The sequence below is a fragment of the Limanda limanda genome, chromosome 6, assembly GCF_963576545.1.
Source record: "Limanda limanda chromosome 6, fLimLim1.1, whole genome shotgun sequence".
NCBI classification, from domain to species: domain Eukaryota; kingdom Metazoa; phylum Chordata; class Actinopteri; order Pleuronectiformes; family Pleuronectidae; genus Limanda; species Limanda limanda.
The window spans coordinates 17,863,130-17,890,762 of NC_083641.1; the positions used below are offsets into that span (position 1 = coordinate 17,863,130).

The 27,633-nt window shown below is 42.2% G+C and overlaps 2 protein-coding genes across 3 annotated transcripts in view; both read right to left on the bottom strand.

The window, feature by feature from the left end:
* Positions 1–3,986: 3,986 nt before the first annotated feature.
* gpr184 (G protein-coupled receptor 184) lies at positions 3,987–9,493 on the bottom strand. Its single transcript, XM_061073426.1, has 2 exons — positions 9,250–9,493; positions 3,987–5,796 (listed from the first exon to the last, which is right to left on the bottom strand). Exon 2 carries the CDS (start codon positions 5,752–5,754, stop codon positions 4,723–4,725), a length of 1,032 nt encoding a protein of 343 aa, XP_060929409.1. The 5' UTR covers positions 5,755–5,796; positions 9,250–9,493; the 3' UTR covers positions 3,987–4,722.
* Positions 9,494–15,166: 5,673 nt separating this feature from the next.
* The window catches only part of prkd2 (protein kinase D2), a 31,386-nt gene continuing 18,919 nt past the window's right edge, over positions 15,167–27,633 (bottom strand). For both annotated transcript variants that reach the window (XM_061073375.1, XM_061073376.1), the window contains exons 2-19: positions 25,644–25,782; positions 25,084–25,215; positions 24,756–24,955; positions 24,088–24,271; positions 23,897–23,968; positions 23,693–23,710; positions 23,412–23,571; positions 23,221–23,332; positions 22,489–22,566; positions 22,087–22,405; positions 21,040–21,092; positions 20,867–20,939; positions 20,495–20,601; positions 18,968–19,129; positions 18,649–18,747; positions 18,265–18,532; positions 17,489–17,574; positions 15,167–16,656 (exon numbers count right to left, since the gene is read on the bottom strand). In XM_061073375.1, the coding sequence (XP_060929358.1) occupies positions 16,432–16,656; positions 17,489–17,574; positions 18,265–18,532; positions 18,649–18,747; positions 18,968–19,129; positions 20,495–20,601; positions 20,867–20,939; positions 21,040–21,092; positions 22,087–22,405; positions 22,489–22,566; positions 23,221–23,332; positions 23,412–23,571; positions 23,693–23,710; positions 23,897–23,968; positions 24,088–24,271; positions 24,756–24,955; positions 25,084–25,215; positions 25,644–25,782 (2,487 nt within the window). In that variant the 3' untranslated portion in view covers positions 15,167–16,431. The remainder of the gene's footprint in view (positions 16,657–17,488; positions 17,575–18,264; positions 18,533–18,648; positions 18,748–18,967; positions 19,130–20,494; positions 20,602–20,866; positions 20,940–21,039; positions 21,093–22,086; positions 22,406–22,488; positions 22,567–23,220; positions 23,333–23,411; positions 23,572–23,692; positions 23,711–23,896; positions 23,969–24,087; positions 24,272–24,755; positions 24,956–25,083; positions 25,216–25,643; positions 25,783–27,633) is intronic.

Below are 27,633 nucleotides of genomic sequence, written 5' to 3' on the forward strand. Positions count from 1 at the left end.
GAGAGCTCCACAAGTTTATTCACTCCATGTGGTTGACACAAGGTTGAGTGGATTCTGGCTGAGACCTGTTTGTATGAACAAACTAAGCTCCCTTATGTGATGAGTTTAAATTACGTTCACCCATATATTGTGATTAAAGTTTGTTGTACATAAACTAGCATGAGTGTTCAAGCACAATGACGCAATTAAAAAGAGAGAAAGTGACCGGCTGGCTTTATATTTATGCAAATACGTCCTACTTGTTGGTTAATTTATTTGTGTGTCAATTAAAATTGGGGGAAAATATTCTGTGTCTTTTGTTTGTAACTTTTGTAATTCATCACTTATAACACACCTATAATGACTTTATGTTTCTGTTTTGTAATCCAGCGCACTTAACTTGCATTGATTTGTATGTTTGACCCTTTTTGGTAAAACTTTATATGTAACACAAAGGCGCTAATTACCCCCGGTCTCTTTGTTAGTTTGTTTTACTTTCTTTAAACAATGCAAGAGTATCTCAGATTTCCATTAGACATGTGGGGGCACTCATATTTATGAGTGTGGCTAGTAGGATTTTTTCCGCTTCTGTACTGTAATAAAAAGGAGCTAGAAACGTATAACTGTCCCCAGTGTGTAGAGAAGATCATGTGGATTCAGTGGGGAATAAACAGTTTATATGGATCTGTAAGAGTTGGTCCAAACAAGCATGATGGAGTGTTGGGCCTCGATGGAAGTATATGCTCTGTACCGTTGTAGAGTGTGCCATTCTAGTTATGTCTTTTCCTAAGTTTGTATTTAGTGGTGGTCTTTTACTGGACTGTATTATATTGCAATTGTGGACAAATCATTAGAAACACCTCAGTACAATGTAGCCCAGTTCATCATCTCAGCAAACATAACCACGAGAGAAATAAAAAAAATGACCTCTCTGTAAGTCAAAATTTAACCTTATCATCTATATAAAGGGTGAATCTATATATATGTATGGAATTGGATTATATTTTAGAGAAGTGGATTAGAGAAGTGTATGTGATGTTTGGTGCCCTGCATGAGCTGTGTGCTGATCTGTTGTCAGATGTTTATAACAGCGGCTGCCTGCGGCGAGGCTGATGAGAGCTGACTTTGAAAACTGGAAAACCTAACAGATTTTAAAGATAACACAATGTTTTTAGAGCTCATAGAAAACTGCATGTAGAGGTTAGTATTTATTATTGCATATTCAACCTTACAGTTGTACAAAAGTAGTAAACACATGAGAACCACTCTGATCTGCCACATTGTGTAATTCATGTTTGTAATCTACTCATTCAGTATTGTAATTTTTTTCTCACCATTATAAATCTAATGAATATTTTGCTTATATTGCAGTGTTTATTGTTTGTTTGTTTATATATATATATATATATATATATATATATATATATATGTTTATATATATTCATTTTAAGAATATAAGGTGATGTATAGATTATTTTGGGGCTGTAAATAAAGCTCACTTGATTTTATTTCAAATTTGAAAAAAACTAATGAAAGACATATCAAATACTTGTTTATCAATTCAAGTAGGCAGTAAAGACTATGCATTACTATACACTCACTAACTGAAACACCAACTCAAGTGTGTGAGTTGCATTTTGAAAATGCCTATTGTGATCCAAATGAAATCTCTAATCTAACTAATCTGGGTTTGAGCTTGTGAAATGTGTTGTGTCTGGGTAAAAAGGAGTTTGATTATAATGACTTGCTGTTTCATTACAGACACAATTACAGTGGGAAGGCGGAAACCAGCGTTTAACAGAGCTTTTAACTGATTAGCGGTGATTGCTTCTAATTTACAGCAGACGAGATGAAACATAACTTTTTCTATTGTTTTGTTTGTCACCCATTACTCAGTGCTAATGTAACATTGTCTACAAATAGCTTGCGTATACAATGATGCATTTAAACCAAGCCTGCATTTTGAGCTTATGAGTCAGAGCAGCTAATCAATGAAACTATCGATTTCCCAGGGAGTCTGGCTACAGCCTGACTTCGCTCATTAAAAGCTCAGGCGACAGAAAATGGATATGTAATAACTTGGGTCTAATGCCACCAGATGATGGAGTGCGGCCTCAGGTAATGTTTTTAAACTGCACTTCCACATCTGCGAGTATGGCGTCAGGTCGCTCTTTCAAGAAGGGCTGCTTCATATTACATTAAGCCTCGACTGGTTAGAGTACTGAGGTCAAATAATAGAGTGAGAAGGACGTGTCCTTGTTGAACCTCACATGGATTTGTATGAATAGGTTTTTCTTTATTTTTCCATCTCTTTCTCTGCCTATTGCACGGAGTGAGCTGTAGACCTGATGAAAACCTGTGTTTCAAATGTGGCAAATAAAACATCACCAGTTGAGGCTTGTCGGTCTGTTTTCAATGCTTGTTTGTTTGTTTGTTTGTTTGTTTGTTTGTTTGTTTGTTTGTCTGTGAGCGAGATTATGCAAAAACAAGATGGATTATCTTGAAACTTGGCAGAAGGATGTGGTATGGGTCAGGGAACAAGCCGTTACATTTTGGTGAGGATCAGGATCAAGAGGCAGATCCAGGATACCTTTTTTTCACGTTCTTGGCTGACAATTTCAACTATCAATACTGACCATCTTAAAGCCATTTGCTTCAACTGAAGATATAAATCATTTTGATCAGTCTTCTAAGGATTAGTTCAGGGACCATTTTCACCCAGTGAACTAGAGCACTAACATACACAATGCTCCAGCGAGTATGTCTGGCAGCAGGTGCTTTACATGGGACCGACTGCAGAAAAAATAGAATGGAACTCAGGAAGTCACATACCTCGGTCAGGCCACAGCAGCAGGGGCGGGTCCAGGGGCACTGTGCCCTGGCTGAAATCTGATTGGTCCCTGAAGTCCCCCTGGTCACCTACTTAAAATACCAAGAATAAATGTGACAATTTATGAAGAATTTCTATTTTCTAAGCCTGCTTTGAATTACTCAATGTGCTTGATTTAAAAAATATAATCAAGGATGTGTGGCATATAACTGCATATGATTGCCCCCTTTATGTAAATTGTGGCCGCTTTATGGCCCCTGATTTAGAAAAAGATCCTTGATCCGCCGCTGCCCATGAATCCCTTTAATTGTAATCAAGCCAATTCAATTAGTTCAATCAAATAGGTCCAATTTATTTCATCAAGATTTGTGAATTACTACCTTGGAAAATGCAGTGAAGTCAAAAATTCAAGTATTCAACACTGATCAACAACAGCAGCCTCGTCTCCTGAAAATATAACATATTTTAAAAACAAGTAATACTGCCTAGAATATTCTTTTAATCAAGGTAATTAGGAAACTTTAAGAGAAGGTTTCAGCCAAAAACCAAAAGAAAATTATTTCACTTGTTTTTTCAACAGGATTAGAGAGACAGAGCTTTGTAGGCTTTAAGAAAATCTTACACTGGATCAGTGTTCATACTGTTCATACTGCTTATATGTCCTGTGGTCAGCTGGTGATGTACCGACGTGCAGAACACAGCTTCGCCCACACATCAGATAGAGAGTGCACGAAAAAGCAAGATGTGCTTCGTCATACTTTCTTCTCAACTTGATTTGGGAACACTGTGTCTTGTCTGTCTGGGAAGCATGGCTTGTTTTTCTTTCCGTCCCTGTCAAATATCTCTCCATTTCACCCACATCGCTGAGCTGACCGATCACTATGGCTACGCTGAAAGCACGACTTGTTTACTGTTCCACCGTAAAAAAGATTCCGTCACAACAGTTCCCCATCACGTTTCCCCCTCACGGTCGTGGCCCCACCTGTTATGCTTCAGTGCCTCACAATTTGAGAATCACATTGCATCCCATTTTACCAGTAATCTTAACCAGGAGCTCATAAAATTATGTCTTCTATCATTAGGGTTGGTCACTGTTTATGCCAGAAAAGAGGCAACAAAAACAAGTATACACACACACACACACACACACACACACACACTCGTTATGTCCATTTATTACAGCCAACAAGAGAAACATTTTTTTGTCTTTCGGGCTTGTTTTGTCCTGTATTTCCATCACCCACGCACCGGCTTGGCTCGCATCTGATCTTTCCAGAGCCCTTCACTCCCTTTGGAGATGTTTAAAATGTCAACTGCAACTCTGATCATCTCATAGTATCTGCATGAACCAAACACAACCTAAAACCAGAGCACCTGATCCAACTGGTTTATTTGAGTTCACATTTGACACGTTTTACTCACAGTCAGGCAGTCATGCTCATAAGTGCTTATTATTACAGCATGCATCACAGTTAATGCATTATTTATACCAGGGTCACACAATCACAGTCTCAACATCCTTGTAAAGATTGTAAGTAAAACACAAGGGCTCTTCAACTGCAGTCTTGTCCGTTTGCAAACACAGAAGTGGCCATCGCTGGAGAACTCTTGGGAGAGCAGAACCTGAGGCTACGATCCAATTACAGAGCTCTGAGATGCATTTTATTCAACCTCCGTGCAGGATATGAAGGAGGAGAAAAACAAAGGCGGCAATGCAGTTCTTTCAGTGGATATCTGATCGCAGACAAAGGCTGATTAGGAATAATCCATCAATCCTCACAGGCTAAAACTGGAGAGGCAGACATGACTTTAAACAGCGACAGTATTATGCATAATCATGTACATGCTTACACACAAACACATATGCAAATGAATATGCAGACGCACTTTTCCACTCATGTGCAGCTCATGTTTCATATTAAATTAGTATTATTTGTCTTTCCTCTGCTGTATGAAGCTAAAGTACAACCCTCCTCCCGTGTCCTTCTCTGCCTCCTGCAGCAGAGTTTCACCTCCTCCCGGATCCCGTTACTGACCAGTGCGTACAGCACAGGGTCCACCACGCAGTTCAGACTGGAAAGTGCCAGCGTGCACGAGAAGAAGAAGTGCATGCGTTGCTCAAACTGGCAATAGGTTCCTTCGGGGTCTGTGTCGTCACTGTAAAAGAAGGCTAGCGAACGTGCGAGCAGGAGAATGTGATATGGAGCAAAGCAAATCGAGAAGATCCCAATCACCCCGAAGGACAGCATGCGGACCTTCCTCTTGGCCTGGGCACTCAGGCCTGGACTCTGGCCCACAGTAGCCAGCACCCTCCAGTAGCTCACCGCCAGCACCAGCAGGGGCAGCAGGAAGCCAACGGCCACTCTGATCAGGTTGAACACAGCAATGGGCCACTCCATGGGGTAGGTCTCATAACAACGGTCATGTTTGTTCTCGTCATCGTGGGCATCTTTGAGGTTGTCATGGATCAGCACCATGATGTGCAGCACCACCACCACAACATAAACAACGACACACATCAACCAGGCGTAGCGAGACGTGCGTTGGGTCTTGGAGCGGAGCGGATACGTGACCACAATGCAACGATCCACCGAGATACAGCAGAGCAGGTAGATGCTTATGTACATGTTGGAGTAGTAGAAGAAGCCTGCTACGCTGCAAGACAAAACACCCAGCTTCCAGTTGTGGTCCATGTGGTAATAGTTGATCCACAGGGGCATAGTGAAGAGGAAAAGCAGGTCGGAGAGGGACAGGTTGAGCAGGAAGATGCCCAAAATGTTTTGCCGCCGAACTTGTTGCCAGATGGGGCCCAGAGTCAGCACGTTGAAGACCAAACCGAATATAAAAACCAGGATGTAAACGGCCATCAGGAGGTCACTGATGGCGCTTTTTCCAATTTTAACGCACACTTCAGGGGGTTGCGTGGCGTTCATTGTCCCGTTCATTGTCCCGTTAGTTTTCTGTCTCGTTCCTGGTTAGAAATTCACCTGCAAGAGTGGGAAAAGATAAAAAGGAGTTTGAGTGAGTAGAAGTGACATGGGCAACACAAGCTTATTCTTATAATATCTCAAATTTTCTATCCCCACCATCCAATTTCATGGTTGAGAGAGAACGGTGTGGTCGTCCTCTGATGTTTCTCAAAGTGAGTCTCTTTGGCTCCAAAGTGTATTGTGTGTGAGCAGAGAGTTGAAGTTTCCCCCCAGAGAAGATGCAGACTTAGTCACGCTTGCTGATGACGAACAGTTTGCACCCACAGTTGAAATAAAAAACGCGATTGCCAAGATTGACTCCCTATCGCCTCAAGTGCTCTGTGTGGAGAAAACGTGTCGTGCATTTTCCTGTTTCTTATGGAAACTGAGAGTATTAAGGAGTAAATGCGGTGTGTCAGATGAATTAGATGTGAAAAACTCGAATCCCTACCGCCTGAGCCCATCACGGTACTTTATGTAAATGCTGCTTCTTGTTGCGAGGGTGTTCAAATTTGTGTTGGTCTGACTCTGAGCGGCTGGCAGGGACAGTGGTGACTGAACCGGCAAAGTGAGCATTTGCATTTAATCAGTGCTTGATACGACTCAACTCCAGTACATCTGTGCAACACATCCCACAGTCAGACCCATCCATCCATCCATCCATCCATCCATCCATCCATCCATCCATCCATCCATCCATCCATCCATCCATCCATCCATCCATCCATCCATCCATCCATCCATCCATCCATCCATCTATTCATGCCTCCATACCGCTAAACATTCGATGGCTGTGGAGGGAGCTGGTGCCAATCCCAGCTGACATTGGGCGAGAGGCAGGATAACAAACAGAGACCAACAACACTCCTACCTATACCTACTGTCAATTTAGAGTCCCTAAACTGAAAATATATTTGGGCTATGGGCGGAAGCCGGAGAAAACCCCCACAGACACAAGGAGAACATGAAAACTCCACATAGAAAGACACGACCGCACCAGGAACCTTCTTACTTTGACAGTGCCAACCACTGTACCACCGGGCAGCATCAGACTCGACTAGTCAATCTAAATTTATCCTCATAGAGACCAGCTGACAGTCCAGCTTAAAGGGATAGATCACTCAAAAATGCTTTTGGTGTATCAAAGATAAACAGCGTTTAAGCCAAATCCAATACAATTGAAGTAAATGGGGACCACAAAAACGCCTCCTTACTGCTCCTGTGGTGTCATTCAAATTCAATGATTTTAGCCAAAATGTCCACATTTAAACACTGTTTAAACACAAAAGTGTTTTGTGGACTCAAACACTCCATCAGCAAAGTGATGAGCGCATAATGACTGAATTTCAATGTCTGGGTGAAGTTTGAATTAAATGCCTGATGAAACCATCAGCAGTGAGTCTCTCCCAGACAAAGGGGATTAAAATGTTTACTGTGGCTTGAAGAATAAGGAACTTCTTCCATTGCATGAAATAAATAATTAATTCCTTCCAGGATTAATGCTGCAGGCGTGCAGTCTGACCCTGGTCCATTACGGAGCTGTGTGGATGTGATTCCCACCTGCTAGGCAGACACATCCCAGACTCGTCTGTGTCGCTTCCTGTTCAAAATGTTCTGTTGCTGAAATGGCATAGAAGGGCCAAATAAAAACCACTGCTCGCACAGATAAATGTCAGCAGCGAATGGAAAACGATTTTTTTTGTTAAAAATTGGCCTAAAGTGGCCTCACTGGTCCGACTACAAGGCCTTGTGCACTTTGGGTGACTCCAGGCAGATAAAAAGCTGGACACCGTGGAGAAATCAGTCAGTCGCTCACAGAACATAAGTTCATCATCAGAGTTAAAAATCCAAACACGTTCTGCCTGCAGGGCGCCACAGTGGTACAGTGGTCTTTTGTGGGGTTTGCATGTTCTCCCTGTGTCTGTGTGGGTTCTTTCTGGGGACTTGGGCCTCCTCCCACATTCCAAAGACATGCTAGATTTGGGGTTCGGCCCAAAATGACAGTTGGCATAAATGTGCTTGTACATCGCCTCTCGCCCGATGTCAGCCTGGATTGGATGATCCCCAGGCAACCATCAGACCAGATGAGGTGATGGATGGATTTCATAACACTGCATCTATATTATTAAATCCAGGTTTGATGACGAAATACAAACAACTGTCTTTTATTTTTCTATTAAACCTCTAGGTCATTGCGCTGTTTCCTGTGTAAATGAATTTTTTCATACATCTCTCCTATCCTCACCTTGTTGCTGAAGAACACATTTTTATTTTTAATTTTTTCTCTGTGAGACACACCAATATCAAATTGAGCCTTTGCTCTGTGTCTCTGTGGCATTTGGTCCTAACGCAGGCTCGGCCCGGTTGTGTTTATAGGCTCAGGAAGCCTCTAATGCCATTAGCGTCTGCCCAGGGAGAGCCTGCCTGGTCCAAATTCAATAATGGAGTAGCCATTTCGACTCTGGCCATCTTCTGCAAATGATAATGTGCTCCTGCATGAGTGTGTGTGCGTGTTTTTTGTGTGTGTGCATGTGGAAATGGTTTTGATGTAATTGATCATTCACAACATTTTTAAACAAAGTGGTTTCGGGAAACCACCACGTATTTCGAATAGCGGAAAGTTTGATTCATAAATCTTCCAAATTCTAAAACTATTCATCGGCTGCTGTTTAGTCATCAGTCTGACTTTATGACTTATCAGTTTTTCCCTCGTACTATCATCAGTCCTGTAACTGTTGTGGGGAGTTTTTATGCACTTGGTTTCGTCTTCTCACTTCCTCTCTTTCTCTTCTCACAAACAGATATTGAACTTGTCATGTATGTTCCCAATTAAAAGCATCCATGACCTTATAGAGGCTTACTTCTGGTCCAAGCCTCAGCCCGTCCTTTCGTCCATCCGAGCCAGCATTTGTTAATATTATGAGCTGATCTAAGCCTAGTTGTTATTACACAGCCTGTCACCAGTGAGGTGTTAAAAGAGCAAAACTTCAGCCGTTTCTTCCCAAGACGAGAATGTGCTGCGTATCAAACCAGCTATTTTAAAGAAGACCTGGAAATGTGCTTTTCATTTCACGCTCTATAGATTCCGAGTCGTATTTCAAAAGTGTCATAATCCACCTGTACGGTAGATCCTCATGAATTTCAACTATTTCCTCTTTCCAAGCAGTTCCCTGATGCATTCTCCAGAGCTAACCACCGCCTGGCACCCAACATTTCTAATTATCTTTTGCAACACCGACAGAGCCTGACGCGTGTCATCTTTCTCCCCAAGTCCACTGGGGACTCAAGGAAAACTAACAGAGTGAGATATCAAAGTAAATTTAATACTTTTAGCACCTTGCTTGAAAAGAATTTAAACAACAATGAGTCACATTTTAACCTCTTTTTTTTTTTTAACTGTCACTTCTTTTTTAAAGTTAATAATTCCCAGACACCTTACATCCAGAGCTGTACAATCAAGAATGACCTCACCTGTTGTTTCTGGTTAGAGGTGTGTCTCCACTGTAAAAGAAAGATGTCCACGAAAGTGAAAAGTTTTCCCGACAGATTCCAGCGCTGCGTCAAGTTTGGCAGAGTTCAGTGTAGGAGGGTCAAGGGACAAGCGTCAAGAGACTCCTCACAGCCGCTGACACTGAGCCAAGCCACTGCTGTAACACATGGAACTCTCAGATGATCTCCAGAGCATTACAGGTAATCGTCAGCTGGCTGAGATGATTTGCCGTGGACAGGCAGAGTTGAAATGTCAGCGAGGGGTGTGGAGAAGGGGTGAGACGAAGTAGAAAAAGGGAAAGACGCATGTAGGAGGGAGGGGGGGGAGGGAGGATTGTTTTTTTGCACATGTGCACAGCAGAGGAAGTGGGCAACAGGGGTGGAGAGTGTTGGTTATAAACTGTGAAGGAACTGAGCTGAAGATGTGATAGCCTCTTAGAGATATTTGAAAAGAAAAACAAGATTTGTGAGCAGTGTCTGTAAAGGAAATGGAAATTCTGTGGGCAGAAAGCAACAGTAAAGTCACAGACCACAAACCTTGTTCCTTTTTCTACTTCTTTAGAAATAGCAAGTGTTGATGTAAATCAGGATGAACCCATACCGACCTATTTGAAAATGCTCTTTTTTTTATCATGTTTCTGTCATATAGTGTTGAGTCATTACGTTGATCACCCTCAGCCTGACTCGGTGGATGAAAACCGAAGTGCTGAACACTAAAGCTGTCGAGAGGTGAGCTGAGACATGATTCTCAGGCAGCGAGCTCTGTGCAAGGCACCGATAGGAACAATATGGTTTTTCAGACGCATCATTTTACCCAGAACCACCCTGGACCAGCCCGGTATCTGAAACTCTTGCAGTGTTTATGACAGAAGAATCTGCGACGGGAGTCTGCAACCTATCTGTTAAATGTGTTGGATAAATATTTACTGCAGCCTGGGATGTTGTGTATTTTCCTTTCAGCGTGGATGCATACCTGAGGTCAGCAGCACAAGTAACGGCGAGAGGGAAAGAATACTGTTCTATTTTTTAAGGATCATTTAAAAAGAGGCTTCCATCATCCAGCAGTTTTTTTTCTCTCGCTCATAATAGAGGCTGACTGGGAGTTTCAGAGTCTGGCTCTGCAGCGGTAAATCATATTTGTGGTGACTCTGATAAAAAAAAAGGCAAAAAGAAGAACATTGGCAAATGGGTTTTTGCAGGTACCTGTATTAGTTGGGCTGACAGTTCAATTTAGCTGATGCAAAAAGATGAGAGTAAAGCATTGGTGACAGTGTTTTTATCACTTTTTCTGCAGTCTTCAGAGGCCAGACACTTATTTAAGTATGAGTTTATGAGATGCATTACATTAACTACACAGTGTAAGAGTCAAAGGGCAGATTTCTAAGTAGCACATTAGCGTGGGTGCACTGAACTCTGGAGTAATGTGCTCTGAGCCTTTCTGTCTCTTTAATGAAAGTTGGATTGCCTAGGACCGAAGAAACGTCATATAATAAACAGTTATACTGACTGTTGAAGCCATTTACACTGCAAACAAATGATAGAGAATTCAAGACAACTTACTGCACAAGATTTAAATGTATTCATTCATAAGATTTTTGGGGATTTTAAGAGAGGTTTTGGCAACTAATTATCATTTGTTCTGATCAATTATCTTTTATTGTGATAGAAACTTCTTCTTTTCAGCTCAACATACAAAGAATTCCAAATAGCATTCATCCTGGTCTTTTTAAAGGCAGTATTTTATATAGTGCTTTTCTATTCGATCATTCAAAGCACTTTTACACTTCTAATCCTCCGGTGGATGGACGGCCTTGCTCTACCTCCTGAACCAGTCTCTCACTACCTGAAAGGATTGAGTCCAAAAGGATTTCATTACATTTGATGGACTGAATAGGCACATAACACTATTTCCATAGAGATTCTGATCATGTCAAAGAGCCTCAACAAATTACAAACACTGAACTATGGATGTCACACTTCACATTTGGAAATATGGTTTCACATGTAGTTGAAAAAATGTATGTAGACCCTCTTCTGACATCCTGTCTCAATCTGGTCGGAATCATGTGTTTTGCGTTGTGTGAAGTTAGGTTAGTTGAAGCTAAAACTCCGGTACGTTTCTAATGCTATTAAATATAATTTTTCCCAGTTTCAAAAACCACATTTGAATTGAGCTATTTCAACTTTTTGCTTTTACAGTGAAGCTCCGGGTGAACTTTGAAACCAATGATCTCAGCGATAAACTCAAGTGTCACAGTTCATTTTACACACTCACACCTGAAGAGAGGCGTGAGTGTGGCTAGAGCAGGAAGCAGCTGCACTTTACGAGGTTGAATAAACCGAACTGTGTTGTATTTATAATGAAGCCTGTGCTGCATTCATGTCATTGTTTAGTGCTTCTGATTCCAGCACAACTTATATTAAGATTGTCATGTTGTAGAACAACATACAACATTAAAATGACGTGCCTTCATACAACTACTTTGACGACCATAAAACATGGTGTTTGCTTTCACTTGAATCCTGAGACTGTGCTCGGTTGCTGTGCGTGGTCCTTCGATCTGAGGTGCTCCTCACAGGACAGGGTTTGACATTTCACGAAGTTCAAGAAATCTGCAGTGTGGTGAAAAAAGTGATTTTAACTGAAGGCAGAATGTAAAGAACACTTACTTATTTCTACAAAGTCATCTCTTGAGGTCATATCTCTGTGAAACCACAGGGTGCTCGAGACAATGACTGATTAGCAAAAGGTCCAAACATCCATCCAGCTGGTATAATCCAACCGTCCATTATCTATAGTGCTTATCCTTATGAGCGTTGCAGGGGGAGCTGGAGCCAATCCCAGCTGACTTTGGACGAGAGGCGGGGGAAACCAGGTCGTCAGCCTATCCCAGGGCCAACGTAGAGACAAAGTCAATCTGCGTGGGTTTGCAGGAAGCTAGAGAAAACCCACGCAGACGCAGGCAAAGCATTCAAACTGCACATAGAAAGAGCCCTGGTTTTGATACGGTAATAATCCGGTAAATAAACAACAAAACACAAAGGTTGAAGTTAAAAATGGCAAATCTTCATTGCAAATATCATTTTATAAACCCAGTGAATCAATGTAGAAAAAGACAAATCTAATGATATGATTATGGGTTTGTTAAATGTCATATTGAAATAGGCCAACCTTTTGGAAGCTGTCGAGTCACGTCACACAGTTTATTATGTATTTTATTACAGATTTCATTAGTTATGCTAGAAATAGATTTTAACAACCGGCTGAGTCTTCATTTGTAAATTTGGAGGGGAAATAATATTTGTATGAGGGACCGTAAAAACTGATTCTTTACTTTATACCCAATAAACCTGCTTTTAGTATCAGCTATGATTGTAAATATTTCATTCAACAGGGTTTTTCTTTCTCTCTCTGAGTGAGCATTCAGCTTGTGCCGACCAGGAATGTTCAGTATTTTTGCTATAATTTGCTAATTGTTTCCGTTTTTTGTGTTAATTCATCCTTTGAAATGCATTTGGTCGGAGCGTCAGGGCGAACTCAGCAGCTGGCGGAGCTTCTTAATGCACTTGATGGCTAAAATGCAGGTCATTGCCTTTGCACAGCTCCAGCAGCTAATGAGGAAGGGCGTTCAGAGTTTGCGATCGTGTTACACAATTAGAGACGGAAAGATGTCCAGAGTTCAGCGCTCCCTGCAACAACAGAATCATTTAGTGAGCAGATCGAAGAGATTACTATTCACGACACATTTGAGTTCAGAAGCATAGGCCTCCTGTTTATGCTCTTTAGCTGTATGATGAGAATATCTGGGGAATAACCTCTTGAGCACAAAAGTAATTGGATTTGATTTCAACACAAGATGAAACTCATTTTCTTTTGTAGGCTGTAATAAATTAACATATTGTGTGTGTGTGTGTGTGTGGTGTGTCGGGGGGGTTTCTTCTTATCCAAAGCAAAGCTAAAAAATCCAAACACTAGACTCCGCTGAAGCTGAAGCTGTGAAGAAATGAGCGCTGGGAGGTCTCAGAGGTTTAAGGTGACAAAACACTGTCTGAAAACACTTGATGACAAAAGCAATCAGGAGTTCTTTCTGTCTGAAAGGAAACAGAGACATTAGTTTAATGTTTCGGTCTCACATGATACTTCTGGTTTGATTTTTCGTCATTATACAAAGACAATTGGACTTTACTGTTCTTCAAGAAGGTTCACTTCGGAGACTGAGCCTTTCGTTGAAGATCCAATATAAATAAATGTAAATATTGTTATTTGGTTGATGTTCTCAGTTATTTCACTTCTGTCCGTCCTGGGAAGGGGATCCTGTGGCTCGTTCTGAGGTTTCTACGTTTTATTCCATTATTCATATTTCTTTCTTGGTAGGTTTTCCCTCTCTCTGAGCAAGGGTTAAGATCAGAGGGTGTCGCACCTTCTTAAACCATATGAGGCAGATTGTGATATGTGTACATGGGATTAAATTTGATTGATTGGTTGATTGATGATTGAGATATTTTTTAGCAGGGATTTCTTTGGGAATTATGAATGGCTCTTGATGAAAAAAAACTCTTGGGCGTTGGTGTTTTGTGTGTAAACCATGTTGTTTTTATGAACTGTATAAGTGTATCTTAAAAGCCTGAAGTCACCCACAATACCAGCTGCCATGGTAGTTGAAAGCGTAGGTACAGTTTATTTCAAATTAAGTAAAACCTTATATTTCTTGAGGTTCACACTCACGCCTGCAGACGGGATGCATTGCACTGAGGTGAACTCCGATTCGGCAAATCATCCTCTTCCTCAAGCGACTTGTCGACGCTGTTCTCTTTGCCAAACAGATGGAGCTATTCAGAAACTAACTGGTGGAGCCAGGTCAGACAGACGTGCTGCTGAGTACAATCCTGCCTACACACAGACTGAGAGAGAGAAAGAGTATATCTGGCCGTGTTTGACAACGATGATGGCTGCAGTGTAGGCTGAACAAGGGTGCACTCTTACTAGAGGAGCTGGCTGAAGTGCACTCATCACAGAATAGAACAAAAAAATCCATCTCTCGGCCTCTATAGCCACAAGGTTCTCTTAAGTGCCACTTAGCGTGTGAGCTGTAATGGGTAAAATTAATGTCTTTGTCCTCGGACAGCTTCACAGCTATTTCTATAGGTGTGAATTTGACTGCCTACATCACTCAATCATATTTTAAGCCCCTGTTGCATGCACCCAATTCAGAACATGCTTGTTTGCATATTGTATTGCGTATGCACGGTAGCCTCAAATCAGAAGTGATAGTCTGCATTCAGTAGTTCGTCAGAGAGCGACAAAATAAAAGACCGCCGAGTGCGAGTAGAGAAGTAAATTATACCTGCAGCACAAGTGCTCCTTATTCTGTTGTTATTCAAAGCGTGTCTGTTCCGGTGTATATGTCATGAGTGACGGTAAAGGTCCTTACTACTTCAATATATCACTGACAAGCGCAGATTGTCTGTATTAGAGCCTGACCCGTAACATCAGTTACCTTTCACAGACGTGCATTTAGGTTAAATGCTAGTTTAATCAATGTTTATTCTCTTCAAGTTGCATATATTTCTCAATCACATTTCCTTGTCATCAGGGTTTGATAATGACATCTCAAAAATCATCGACATTTTTTGTTTATATTTCTATATCAGCCGATATATTGGTGTCAGATATTTTTACTCCCTATCATCAGTATCAGCAGGAACCGCCCCCAAAGGGGTCTCTAGGGGACGATGGGATAAGGGAGTTAGAGAGAGAGAAAATGGGGATGTGTTTGAAAAGAAAAGATAAGAGTTGAATCAGCAGTTCACACAGTAACTCTCCACATATCCCAGTTCTGTGTGTTTTATCTTGAGAATGCTGAACATTACAATGAGTAAAACCTCCCAGACATAAGTCTATTGTTCAATGTTTGTATTATATGTTACAAAGGCTAGGATCAACATTCAAACATGTTAAACACAGTCTACACATATTTGACAACTACAACAAGTTCAGGTTACACATGCGTATAATAGACCATCATAACTACAGTTTGTTTTAAATTGTATCTAAATAACTCTACTTGACAGAAACATGCAACATGACAGGTAGCCGATAATTGAACTACAATAGAATCTTCTCATCATGGACACTAGGTGAATCTTATGTACAGGCAACTTTAAGGACGTGTCATTCGCCACTGAAACACACAACTTATTGACTTCAGAGTTGGAGTGAAAGCGGGCGACTCAACCCAGGGGAAGCAGGTTTTACATTTCAGGAACAGCCGATGAGGCTAATTCCGTACAATACGTCAGCTACAGATAGAGACATCGGTCAGAAAGCTGTTGAGACACGTCACAAACAGCCCCAGTGCTCCAGTTCATCTAAACCCACAATGCCTCTTTAACCACGTACATTTTCTTTTAGTCAATTGTGGCTCAAAACTCAAGTGCTAATTACTGGAGGATTTCCCGTCGCAGGATCAATGCTTTCAGTTTTCACTACAGCACATGAATTTATGATAAATGCATTTGTGAGATCGGATGGGTTTGACGCCACCGCGGCACATTAGTGATTATACCAGCACTTTAAAGTGCTTCGCCGCTGAAAAGAGATTGAACCCATTTTTAATTAAGACAAAAGATGGAGTGAGAGTCCGGTCAGTCTAACTGAATGATGCTAAATACAAACGTGACTTCTTTAAGGCAGTTTCGTTGCAAATATAAACTCACATTCGTTTATAAAAATACCTTTTAAAAAATCCACTACAGACTCTTCTCTTGATCACTCAAGTGTGAACAGAAGCATTCTGTTGAGCGAATAAAAGAGCAATTCGATTTTGTTTTGAATTTGTGTGGCAAATTAGGATTCAAAGTTTTGACACCAATTTCACATCAAAGACTCCCCAGGTCATCGTTTTATAGAGTTGAGCAGTTTTCAATATGAAAGAGTCCAACATTTCAGAAGATTACAGAGAACCAATCACAGCAGAGGTAATTGATCGGGGGGGAGTTTACATGAACTCAGTCTGGAGGTGAGAAATTGGATGTATTGCTGTAAAATTGCCGGCACACAGCAGACACTGTGAAAGATCAAACGGCTGGAACCACATGTTCCTTTGCAACTAAATGTCTCAAGGTTAAACATCTCCTTCTCCCTCTTCCTTCCTGTGTCTCTGGTCAGAGGATGCTGACCCTCTCCGTGAGGCCTTGCATGTCCGCATCCTCCGCGCCCTCCTCATCGTCAGAGCCCGGCGCGGGAGGGGGGGGCACGAAGTGAGACGGGTACGGCAGAGTGTGCTCGCGGGCAAACATCTGCCAGCGGCTGTCATCACTCTCGTGGGTGATGTAACGCTCGCCAAGTTTGGTCTCCAGTTCCCGCAGGTCCAGCCACGCCTGATAGTCCTGAGAAATGAGAGACAGGAGTAAACACGGGGATGAAATTTCAGTTTCAGTTTTAAGAGCCTTGAAATTAGATTAAGTCAAAGAGGTTTTTTATGTGTTTATAGAGCAACAGTAATCCGTGTGTGTGTGTGTGTGGGGATTACTGTTGCTCTCAATATTTTGAGAATAAAGCTGTTACATTATGAGAGAAAAAAGTCTTAAATAAATTAGAGTAAAGTTGTAATTCTAGGTTACAGTCATTTCAGAAGATGATACCAGTGCCTGCGTTCTAAAGAGAATTTGGAGCATGTTGTTAAGTTATACTTTAGCATAAGTTTTGTAAATAACAAAAATATGTATTGGCACATTTGCACCACAACATCATAACTATCAGGACTTTAAAAAGATTGTGAAAGAAAAATTGTTTATTAAATTATAACTTTATTATATTATATTACAACTCTATACTCGTACTATTACAACGTTATTCTAGACAACTACGAGTTTATTCTTTAATATTGCATTTGTTATGGCGAGACCAAAGTCTGGTTTCACATGTGCCTGTCCTGAAACAAACTTAAACACATCATAATACGGTTCTTTCTGCTCGGTTATGAGTGCAGACTCCCCGTCCTCATACTTGTCATTTCCTGCTATGGCCACAGACTTGCAGAAGTTAAAAAGCAAACCGTGCACTTCTTGGGGAGTGTCGCTCTGCCGCAGGTCACGAATGTCAACAAATTAAACAAAAGTTGCTACTTCCTGCACGTTGGGGGAAACACCCGACAGTGTCCGACAGGCACTAAACCAAGTGCTTGAGTGTAGTAGTTTGCATATGCTGTGTGGAATATACCTGTAAGTACACGTGACTGAGACTCTTGTCCACACTATAGCGTTTCCTCATCTTAACTTGCAGCAGATTGTTGATCAGGTCGATTGCTGCGAACACAAAGACATGCACTTCCCATCATGAAGACAAGTCACATTACAGGAACAAGAGCATGTTGTTATAAATATCAAGGTTTGACACGCACGTTGCATCTGAAATCTCCTATTCCTGTAAATAATTGAGGTCCAAATAAAATGCAATAACCATATTGACATTGGTTACCCAGTTTTATCAGAGATTCAGGACATTAATAAAAAATCTGTTGTGAAATCTAAACCTTTTATAAAACTTGTAATGGCATGTCCTGATGATTCCTGGGAAACTTTCCTCATAATCAGGTTCATCAGGTACACCTAGCTAAAATAATGCAGTCTAATACAGCAGTCATGCAAAAGCTCCACCCAAATCAACACCTCTCTAAAGCAACCGGAAATACTGCCTCCTGGTCTACATACATTGTTTTTTCAAACTAATATGAGGGCAACATGACCTTTTACCTCTGGCCTCAGACATCTCTTAGTCTAAGTGAACATGCGATGTGTGCGATTTGAAAGGATTCTCTCGAGGTGGACAATGAGTTCAGAAGGCAGAAAGAGCTAGGTCACAGTGACTGTCATGTGAGTAGATTCCTTGCAGGGTTGTTGCATTAAGTTGCATTTAGCTTAATAAACTACAGACTGAGCTTATATCCTACGTGTGTCCGACAACCCCCCTCCCCTCTCATCCCTCCTTGTGTTTACCATCACTAGAGATCTGCTTCCAGGGGTTCGGCGGGTACATGAAGGCTGCGTTGTGGATCTGATCTTTGATTTCTTCATCCTCATTAAACGGGAATGTTCCGCTCAGGCTGACATACATGATGACGCCCACCGACCACATGTCCAGTGAGCGGTTGTAGCCCTGGTTCAGCAGCACCTCGGGGGCCAGGTAGGCGGGGGTGCCAACCACCGAGCGGCGAAAGGACTTCTCACCGATGATGCGGGCAAAGCCAAAGTCACACAGCTTCACCTGAGAGAGAAATGGCGGGTGATAGAGATATCAGGCTTTGACTTTGTCTTTTCAGCATGTGACAATCACTGCGGTTTGTGTGTCGTGTGTGTGTGTGTGTTTGTTTGCACGCGTACCTGGGGGAAGGGATCAGCTGAGGCAAGGAGCACATTCTCTGGTTTCAGATCGCAGTGAACGATGTTTTTAAAGTGCAGATGCCTCAGAGCTGCGAGAATCTGTCCGGCCACAACCACAAAAACAAGAAATGAGTGCGTCAAAAGTAGGTACAAGGTACACATGGCACAAACACTTCGAATGGTAGACCACAAGAACGGTCATGCAGCATCCGGACGTCACTTACAGTATTTTCAGTCTTGTACACGTTCAAAAATAACAGTGATAACAGTATTTCTACACACAACAAATCCCCTCTTTGCTGCTGTGGCACATCCAGACCTGTGTGATGAGGAACTTGGTGAGCCTCTCTGGCAGTCGGCCCTTCTCACTGGAGAGGATCATCTCCAGCATGTCACCGTGGAGCTTCTCCATCACCACAAACACTTTCTCTGGGGTCTCGAACATGCACTCCAGGTTCACGATGCCGAGGTGACGCAAACTCTGGGGGATGTGAGAGGAGGAAATAAAAAGGTGAGGAAAACAGGGTGTATTTTGGAGGGGGGGTGGCAGGGGGGCAGGGGTGGAAATAGCGAGCAAAAGAAGGGGGGAGTGGTGGAAGAGAGGTGAGAGAGGCAAGAAATTACACGGAAAAAAAAAGTGGGTGAGACAGACTGCAGACACATGTCAGCAGACGACCGAAAACCACAGAAGAGCAATGTGACGCACAGACAAGAGGAACAGAACACTGGTTGATGAGTGATTAACTCACACTCAAAAAAAAGGGATTTCATAACTCAGAGGGGCATCATTTCACTGGTCTATTTCCCTGTAAGCCTGCGTCAGAGAAATTAATCAATGTTGAGGTGAAGGGTAAGTAAAGAGACAGAGCGCTCTGCGTGTGTCTCCATCTGCTGGTGAACAACCGAACCTGTGGGAACCAAAACCAGAGGAACCCAATCGACAGTTCTAGAAAATGGAACTGAATTGTTTCTCTGTCTCTAAATTGCATGTTCATCTCGGGACATGTTGACTTTCCATCATTTAAAAAAAACTGAGATACTTTCTGGTGACAGTTACAGTTTTAAATCTCTTATCTTTAGAGCCTTCATCCTAATGGACAGTGTGTTATTTGATTGTTTGTTGTGTCAGTAAAAATTATCAAAAAAGAAAATATAAATATCTGACAAAAATAAATTATAAAAAATCTCAAATTATTTCTTGGAACATAGGACGCAACCGCAGAGGCAGTTATCGGATAACTCTGTCCTTTGGGATATTGGTAGATGGAAATCTGACTAATAGCCCAGACTAATGTGTCTCAAACTGAATGTCTTCATGCATCGATAACAATGTGTTTTTCAAACACTCACATGCACTGTGAGTGTGGGGGCCGCTGTTCCTTGTAACCAAAGAACCACTGTTCAGTTAGTAAGAAATAGTTCTAGCATATAATTTATGTTGGGCTACTGATATGATTGAGATTCACAGCCCAGGGAAGTCAATAAAACCTTATCATTTGTCTGACAGTGAATAACAGCATCTTGCCTGACAGCATGTGCATGTGCACAACACACTTTACATAACCAATTTCCAATATACAGAAAATATTTCAGGATGTGAGTTCCTGAGGCTGTGCATTAAAAGGAGAAAACACAGTTCTGTGATCTAATTGATCCCAAACAGCTCATATAACTCTGTGGGAAGCTGTTTATAGAGGTGAAAAATGCAGCAAATCCAACCTGTTCCAAAAACTCTAGCGAAAGTTTTGGAGTCTGTGTCTTTGAACAACAGATAGGGACTTGGTGTGCAGAGACCTTTACTTTGTAGCATTAGTATGTGTGTACAAAAACCTGTTGGTGTGTTTACCTGCAGTATGGCCACCTCGTTCCTCAGCTGGCTCTCCTGCTTGGTGGGAAAGCGAAGTTTGTCGATGACTTTGACGGCTACGTCCCGCCCCGTCATCCTGTGTTTTCCTGATGATGAAACAAAGGGATGGTAACGGACAGGATTATGGACTGATCCTCACGTGTAGACATGAATCGGGCCAAGTTATCCACAGTTTGGGATGTACTCAAAATAGTAGACAGCTCAGATGACACTGTAGGACTCATCGACATTTTTATTCAATGTCAAAACCTGGTGCCTGCATTACCTATAACACAACTCCACTTCCATAAGTTCAGTCAGAAATTCAGAAGTGTGAAGTGAAGATTAGAGCAGATCTGACAGTCTCCATACCTCCATACACTACTCCAAATTGCCCAGATCCCAGCACTTCATCAGCAAAAATCTGGTACACTGTTCCAATATCCTGTGGGAATATGTAGAGTTCAGTCATTAATCATTCTCTGTGTATATGTATTTCAAGATTAAAGGAAATTGATTACAATAATAATAATAAAAAGTCATACCACGTTCTCTTGGATTTGACTGTTGGACACTGATATGCTGATAGAGGCTTGTCCTACAAAAAAACAGGGAAAAGCAGATGTTATACAGTTTTAAGTTGTCTATTTGATCTGTTAACATTTTGTAAAACTAAGATTCGGTTCCAACAATCTTAATTTGACTAATAAATCAAGTCGATCAAAACAAATAATTTTGTACTAAGCTATGTGATGTTTGTGTGTTGCACAATTTTTAAATAACAAAACAATTTAAAAACAACACATTTGATGTTTATTTTTCACCAGGATAATGTACTTGATAAAAGTATTCAAATTGAAAGTAAAAAAATTAATTAAACAAAATACACATTATATCAGGGGTTATTTTTTTATCTCAGAAAAAGTATTTTTTATTTTTTTTAACTGAAAACTTATCTCGGAATTTCCGAGATAGTTTGGTTCAGAAAAACAGAACAGTTTTTTTTTCTCAAGTGAATGCAATACGCTTCTGTAGAACTTCCATCAACCTCAGAAACTTGTGAAAGGAAAACTTCACTTGCATTTCAACTGCCCTCTACTGGTCGAAACCTGGCTATTGCAATTGGATTTTGCTATTGCCTGATCTATCTGGTGGCAGCTTACGTCAACAACCATCCGCTGCTCATATCAAAAAACATCTTCTGACTGTGCACATTGTGGGAGAGGAGTTAAATCAACAATGGAGCGATCAGATATTGATTGAAAATTTCCTGCAAAAGGACCAATCTAAAGAAATACTGTATGGCGGATGAATTAATAAAGAAAATAACGGCTTCCTCCATGATTTAGTGTGTCCTCAGGATCTCATTTTAAGAGCAGTGCAGAAGCTTTAACAAGGAGCAGTGTCTCTCTCCTGATGACTGAACTTCTATGATCAGCAGTCAACACAGAAACTGCACGAAGATGTGCTTAGGAGTGTTTTAGCCTTACTTCTCAAAACTGTGTTGTAAAGGCATTTCCAGGATAGAGGCTAAAACTTACCCATCCATAAATATAACCAAATATATACCACCTACATTTGTTTCAACTTACTATGAGTTGTGTTCCCCTCAGCCGGCGGCGCGTCCTGAAAGATGACAGGCATGAGGGCCTGGCGAATGGCGCTCTCCCACGCCTTGGCCACTTCAAGACCAATGCCGCTATTGGGCGCCACTTGGCTGGGTGAGGGAGGGGTTTGGGGGAGAGTCTGGGTTGTGCTGGGTAGCACGGCGGCGAGGGTGTTGGGGTCCTCCCCTACGAAATAGCACATAGCGCCTGTGATGAGCTCGAAGCAGTGCCGATTAGTGCCGGGGGGCACAAGGGTGAAGCTACCAGCGGGTCGAACCTCCAGGATCTCAGACAGAGGGATCTCCTGCAGGAGGATGGACAAAAGATGGAGTCATACAAAATGCACTTCTTAATAGAAATGATTGGTGTGGAGTTAACTCTACTTACCTTGTAGTATTTGTTGGAGGTGTTGTTCTGGAACAGTATGACGCACTTGCAGTCCAGACGCCAGTAGTGCCTCTTTCTCTGTTGGGGGTTGGAGGAGGGTGGGATGAGTTCGGACAACAAAGACAAGACATTGAGGAAAGAGTGGAACAGGGAGAGGACAGAGGGTGAGGGGTGGGGCATCGATGGGGGGTGAAGGTTTGTGGGTCAACATGGATGCATTTCAAGTTTGGAGGTGATGTCCAGAGGAAGAGAAGAGAGGCCAGAAGCAAAGAAGGATGAGCAGGACGGTGAGCTGTGAGGCGAGAAGGAGGAAACAAAGAGGAAGACAGAAAGGGACAAAAGTGAAAGAAAGAAGGAAAGACAGAGCAGGTGCATGACAAAGACTACAGAGGCAGAGAAGTTTCTTCGAGGTCAAATACAGAGAAGTGAGCAATGAGTGGCTTTTAGCTGAAATCCACCACACATCTGCTAAGTGCTGCTATGAGACGGCCTCTTCATCAATCTTTAAATATAGTTTATTCCATATAAATGTATTCTCACCAACATGCACAGATAGAAAAGGAGAAGGAAGCAATAAAGTCCATAAAGCCAAATGATCAAAGGGGGAATTATTGCCACAGAAGTGAGTGAACAGAGAAAACAGACCGACAACGAGACTGACTTCTGCATTTCTCAAGCAAGACAAACTCGCTGCAATAAAAAGTATGTGACTGAATGCATGACTCGTTTTACCAGTGTGTCCTTATTGCTGTAGTGAACCATCCATCCTTCTTTGATCGCCGTACTGGATCGACGGGTCGTCTGTCTCACCGACTGCACCACCCTCATCAACGGGATGTAAACACTAGGAGAAGCAAAGAGTAAGTTTGAGTTTCTCGAGTTCCAGTAAGAATTTGAGGATTTTCCTGAAATGTTCCTCTTACCTCTGATCGCCGCTGGCTCCGTCCTGGTTGTTCTCGGGAGAAAAGGACCCCGGGATGCTGCAGGACTCGTCTGAGTCATCCATTGAAGACTTGTCCGAGGTGTCGTAGTCACTGGTGTAGTCCATGGGCACCTCAGGGTCCGCACTGGGACTGAACATGTCTGAGGCAGGAACGAAAAGAGGGAGGAGGTTGAGAGGATCTTCATTTAAAGTTAGAGTTCATTTAAAATACAAGTACTCGCTGCTTGACAGGCATCAGCACAGAACAGGAACGATACTTACCGCAGCTGCTTCCTTTGTCTGAGAAGATAAAAACATTACAGCCAGTGAGTTTCAGTCTTGTTCGATTTGTTATATCACACACAGTTATTAAAGTTCTCACAATGGAATCGGGCAAATGAGAAATGAATGCTTTCAGCAAATCCGTGCAAGGTTAAAAGAATCATAAACAAACTGTAGAGGGGACAGATTCATATTTTCCCTCACCTCCGATAGTCTCCCCCAGGCAGTCATTTGGAACCTTGTACGCACAACGTTTATGGCAGTTGAACTTGCAGTCTGAGGAAAATAAAAACACAGTTCATTCTGATCAGATTCCATGTTAACTGATGCGTTTGAGCTCATAGTCTGCATCACACTGGACATCCTGAAATGGGACTGGGTCGCCCGGTGCTCACCTTTGCACTGTAAGCCCTGCCTGAACAGTCCCCGGAGAAGCCTCTTGCAGTACTGGCACACGGTCGGCCGCGTGTACGAGTGGACGGCGAACGTGTGGGGCACCTTCACCTTGCTCATCAGGATCTTGTCCAGGTGAACGGGCCGGCCCGTGTAGAAGCGCCGGGCTTCACTAGGAGTCCGTGGCTGAGCAGAATGGAGAGGAAATAAAGATTAGCCATGAAACAGATTGTCCAAGAAAAGAAGCACATATGGTTAAATAACAAACTGTACTCGACCAATGGGGTTATGTTTTCCCAGCTGTTAGTTGTTTTGTTTGTTTGTTTGTTGGTAAGCGAGATTACACAAAGCAGGATTTAGTTTTGGTCTGTTTCAGAAATGGTTTTGGAGGTGGTAAAGAATGTGGATTATCCTCGCTAACCAAGGTTTAGTCTCTGGAAATGTTGTCCTGACATTTTTAAATAAAAATATTAATTTGTCCATTGCTTATTTACTTTTATTGTCAACTTGAATGCCTTTTAAATCAGAGGCCGAGCTAAATTCAAGTGACTTTACCCAGTTTGTGACAGCAGCATGAAACAAAGCTGCCAAATAAATGCTGCCCAGGTCTCCTTTTCATTTTACTGGTGTAAACCTGACATGAGCAGTGTGTGCACGGGTCCCCTCGTACCATCTGTGTGTGTGAGCGGATGAGAGTGGCTTCCTCTGTGCAGGTGGAGGCCGTCCCCACGCTGTACACCGAATCGGTGGTGGAGAGCCGCAGGGACTGGCTGCTGCTCAGGGAGGTGGTGGAGAGGCGGCGTTTGCGAGCCCCACTGCAGTTGTTTGGGATGCTGAAGGCGCAGCGTTTGTGGTAGTTCAGTCCACAGCCTGCAGAGGGCGGCGTGCATCACAGAAACCAGTGGAGGGGGCAGCAGAGCAGGAGAAGACACAGTGTATTAGGTGAGGGCCACAATTCATTTCCCAGAGAAAATGATGGACAATGTTCAAGGCCTCACCGTCACATTTGAGCCCTTGTCTGACCAGACCGAACAGCATCTCTCCGCAGTGATCGCAGAAGGCCGGGGCCCGGTACGAGTGCACATTGAGTGCGTGGGGCCGAATTTGGAAATCTTCAAATGTTGCTGCCGCTTAAAGAGATGACAGAGATAGAGTGTGGTTACAGTGGGCTTCAAGATACGATCACATTACAGTAACTGAGCAGGATTAAGTATGGTGAGATGGAAATAGGATGGACAATCTTCCATTACAGTTTGAAACAATGACAGATTAGACCTGAGGAAGATAATACCAGAGCTAAAATAATCTGATAAGGACTAAGTTCAGAGGAGAGGAGAGAGGAGAGGAGAGGAGAGGAGAGAGGAGAGGAGAGAGGAGAGGAGAGGAGAGGAGAGGAGAGGAGAGGAGAGGAGAGGAGAGGAGAGGAGAGGAGAGGAGAGGAGAGGAGAGGAGAGGAGAGGAGAGGAGAGGAGAGGAGAGGAGAGGAGAGGAGAGGAGAGGAGAGGAGAGGAGAGGAGAGGAGAGGAGAGGAGAGAGGAGAGGAGAGGAGGATATTTACCAGAGAGCACCACCTCCACCAGATCTCCTTCCTGAATGTCAACAGCAGCTTTGACCAGTTGCAGGATGTTGTTGGTGGTTGTGTCATGTTTGAACAGCAAGATCTTGTCGTAAATGCCGTAGAATCCACACTCTGGGAACTAGAGAATAGAAAGAAAACATGTCTGTTAGGAGGATCAACAGCAGAACAGGCAGAATTTTGATCAACGTTATGATTTATTTTAATTTGGGACTTTGTATCAGCAAAAAACAACTCAATCTGAAATGGTGATTTATGAATGCGTTTCGGGTTCACATAAAACAAAAAGTGACCGAACCAATCAGCTGAAGTGGCAGAAAACAAACCATCTGAACAGACACATTTAAGGATAAAACATGGCTGAAGAGTTTAAAAAGCTCAGTAACTTTCAATATATTATTTCTTTTTTAACCTATTTGTCAAAGTTGATAATTATCTGGGACTGTTTAAAAATGAAGATGTCTCCTTAAATAACTTAACATTAGGCTCATGGGCAGAGGAACTTCTCAAACTTTTATATTTATATTTTATATTTTTTAAATATAAACTAAAACAAATCAATTGCATAAGCAGGGGAAATATATCAATATGTATTAACACAACCCAAAGTTGTCATTTTGAAATAATTGTTCATGATTGTTTGTGACATATTTATGAAATTATAGGATCATTTCACTGAAAGATTCTAAACGGGACTGCAAAAGCAGAGCATCAAATTAGTACAACAGTGAACACAGAGCATGTAGGTGCAACACAGGAAAGGCTGTATGTCCTTAACTAATTGTATCATACTCTGCTTTGCAAAGCACCTGCAGTATCCAGCAGCCAGCATGAGCACACACACACACACACACACACAAACACGCATGCACGCAAGCACGTACGCACGCACGCAGTGCAACCATTGATAAATAAATGACAAAGGGGGAATTTCTCAAATTAACCTGGTCAATGTGGAAACTCAGACAAAGGGGGAAACATTATCCTATCTTCCCATCAGTCATAAAGTCCTCACACACACACACACACACATACAGACACACGCTCTTCCAGGGATATGAGAGATGAGAGTGTCAGTCAGAAGTCAACAGAGCGAAGGGAAACCCTGCTCTCCTGAATAATTAATAATGTCGGGTTCACTTCAGTGGCCACAGGACACCACATATACACAGCTTTAAAATTAAGTTTGTTTAGTGGGAACATATGAGACAAAAGACACACACACAAACACACACACACAAACACACACACACACACACAAACAATCCTCCTCTTCTTTCTTGTTGTTGTTTTTCCCGCGGCAGAGTAGAGATACGCTATTTATCTAGTAACTTACAGGAAGGGGAACCCTGGTCTTCACCTCGGAACGACACAATGACACAATGAAACACACACACACACACACACCCACCTCCTCACTTACCAACAGACACACCCTCCTTACAAAGAGCAACACACACCCCCGTTTCCCTTCTATTCTAGTAAACACACACACACACCCCTCTCAGTTTCCCAACAGGCACTCCGCATCACCACATCTAAAATCCCAGCCGGGCTTGTCCAGCTGCCAAACTACACAGTGAGTCCACCACGCCCCACCAGTGAGCCACTGCTACTGACCACACAATCAACAGCAAGACACAAAAAGCACACAGTCACCACTTTTTTTCCACAAAAATGTGCACAAAATCCTCAACGTACAGAGTTTGACATCCATCTACAATATCGACAGAGGAGTTTTGCACATGAAAGTGGAATTCAATCTCTGGGAAATTTAATTAAATTTAATGCGTCTAATATAATTTCTCAAAGATGGTTTCTATCGTTTTCCGTAGATCTTATCACACTGATGTATGGTCAAGTTTTCATGTTTTGTTAAGCCTGGATTTAATTGGTTATTCAATGCAATAAAAACGGGGCATGATTGACAGCTGAGCTCATCATCAGCTGGAGTGACTGCTCATATAAAAGA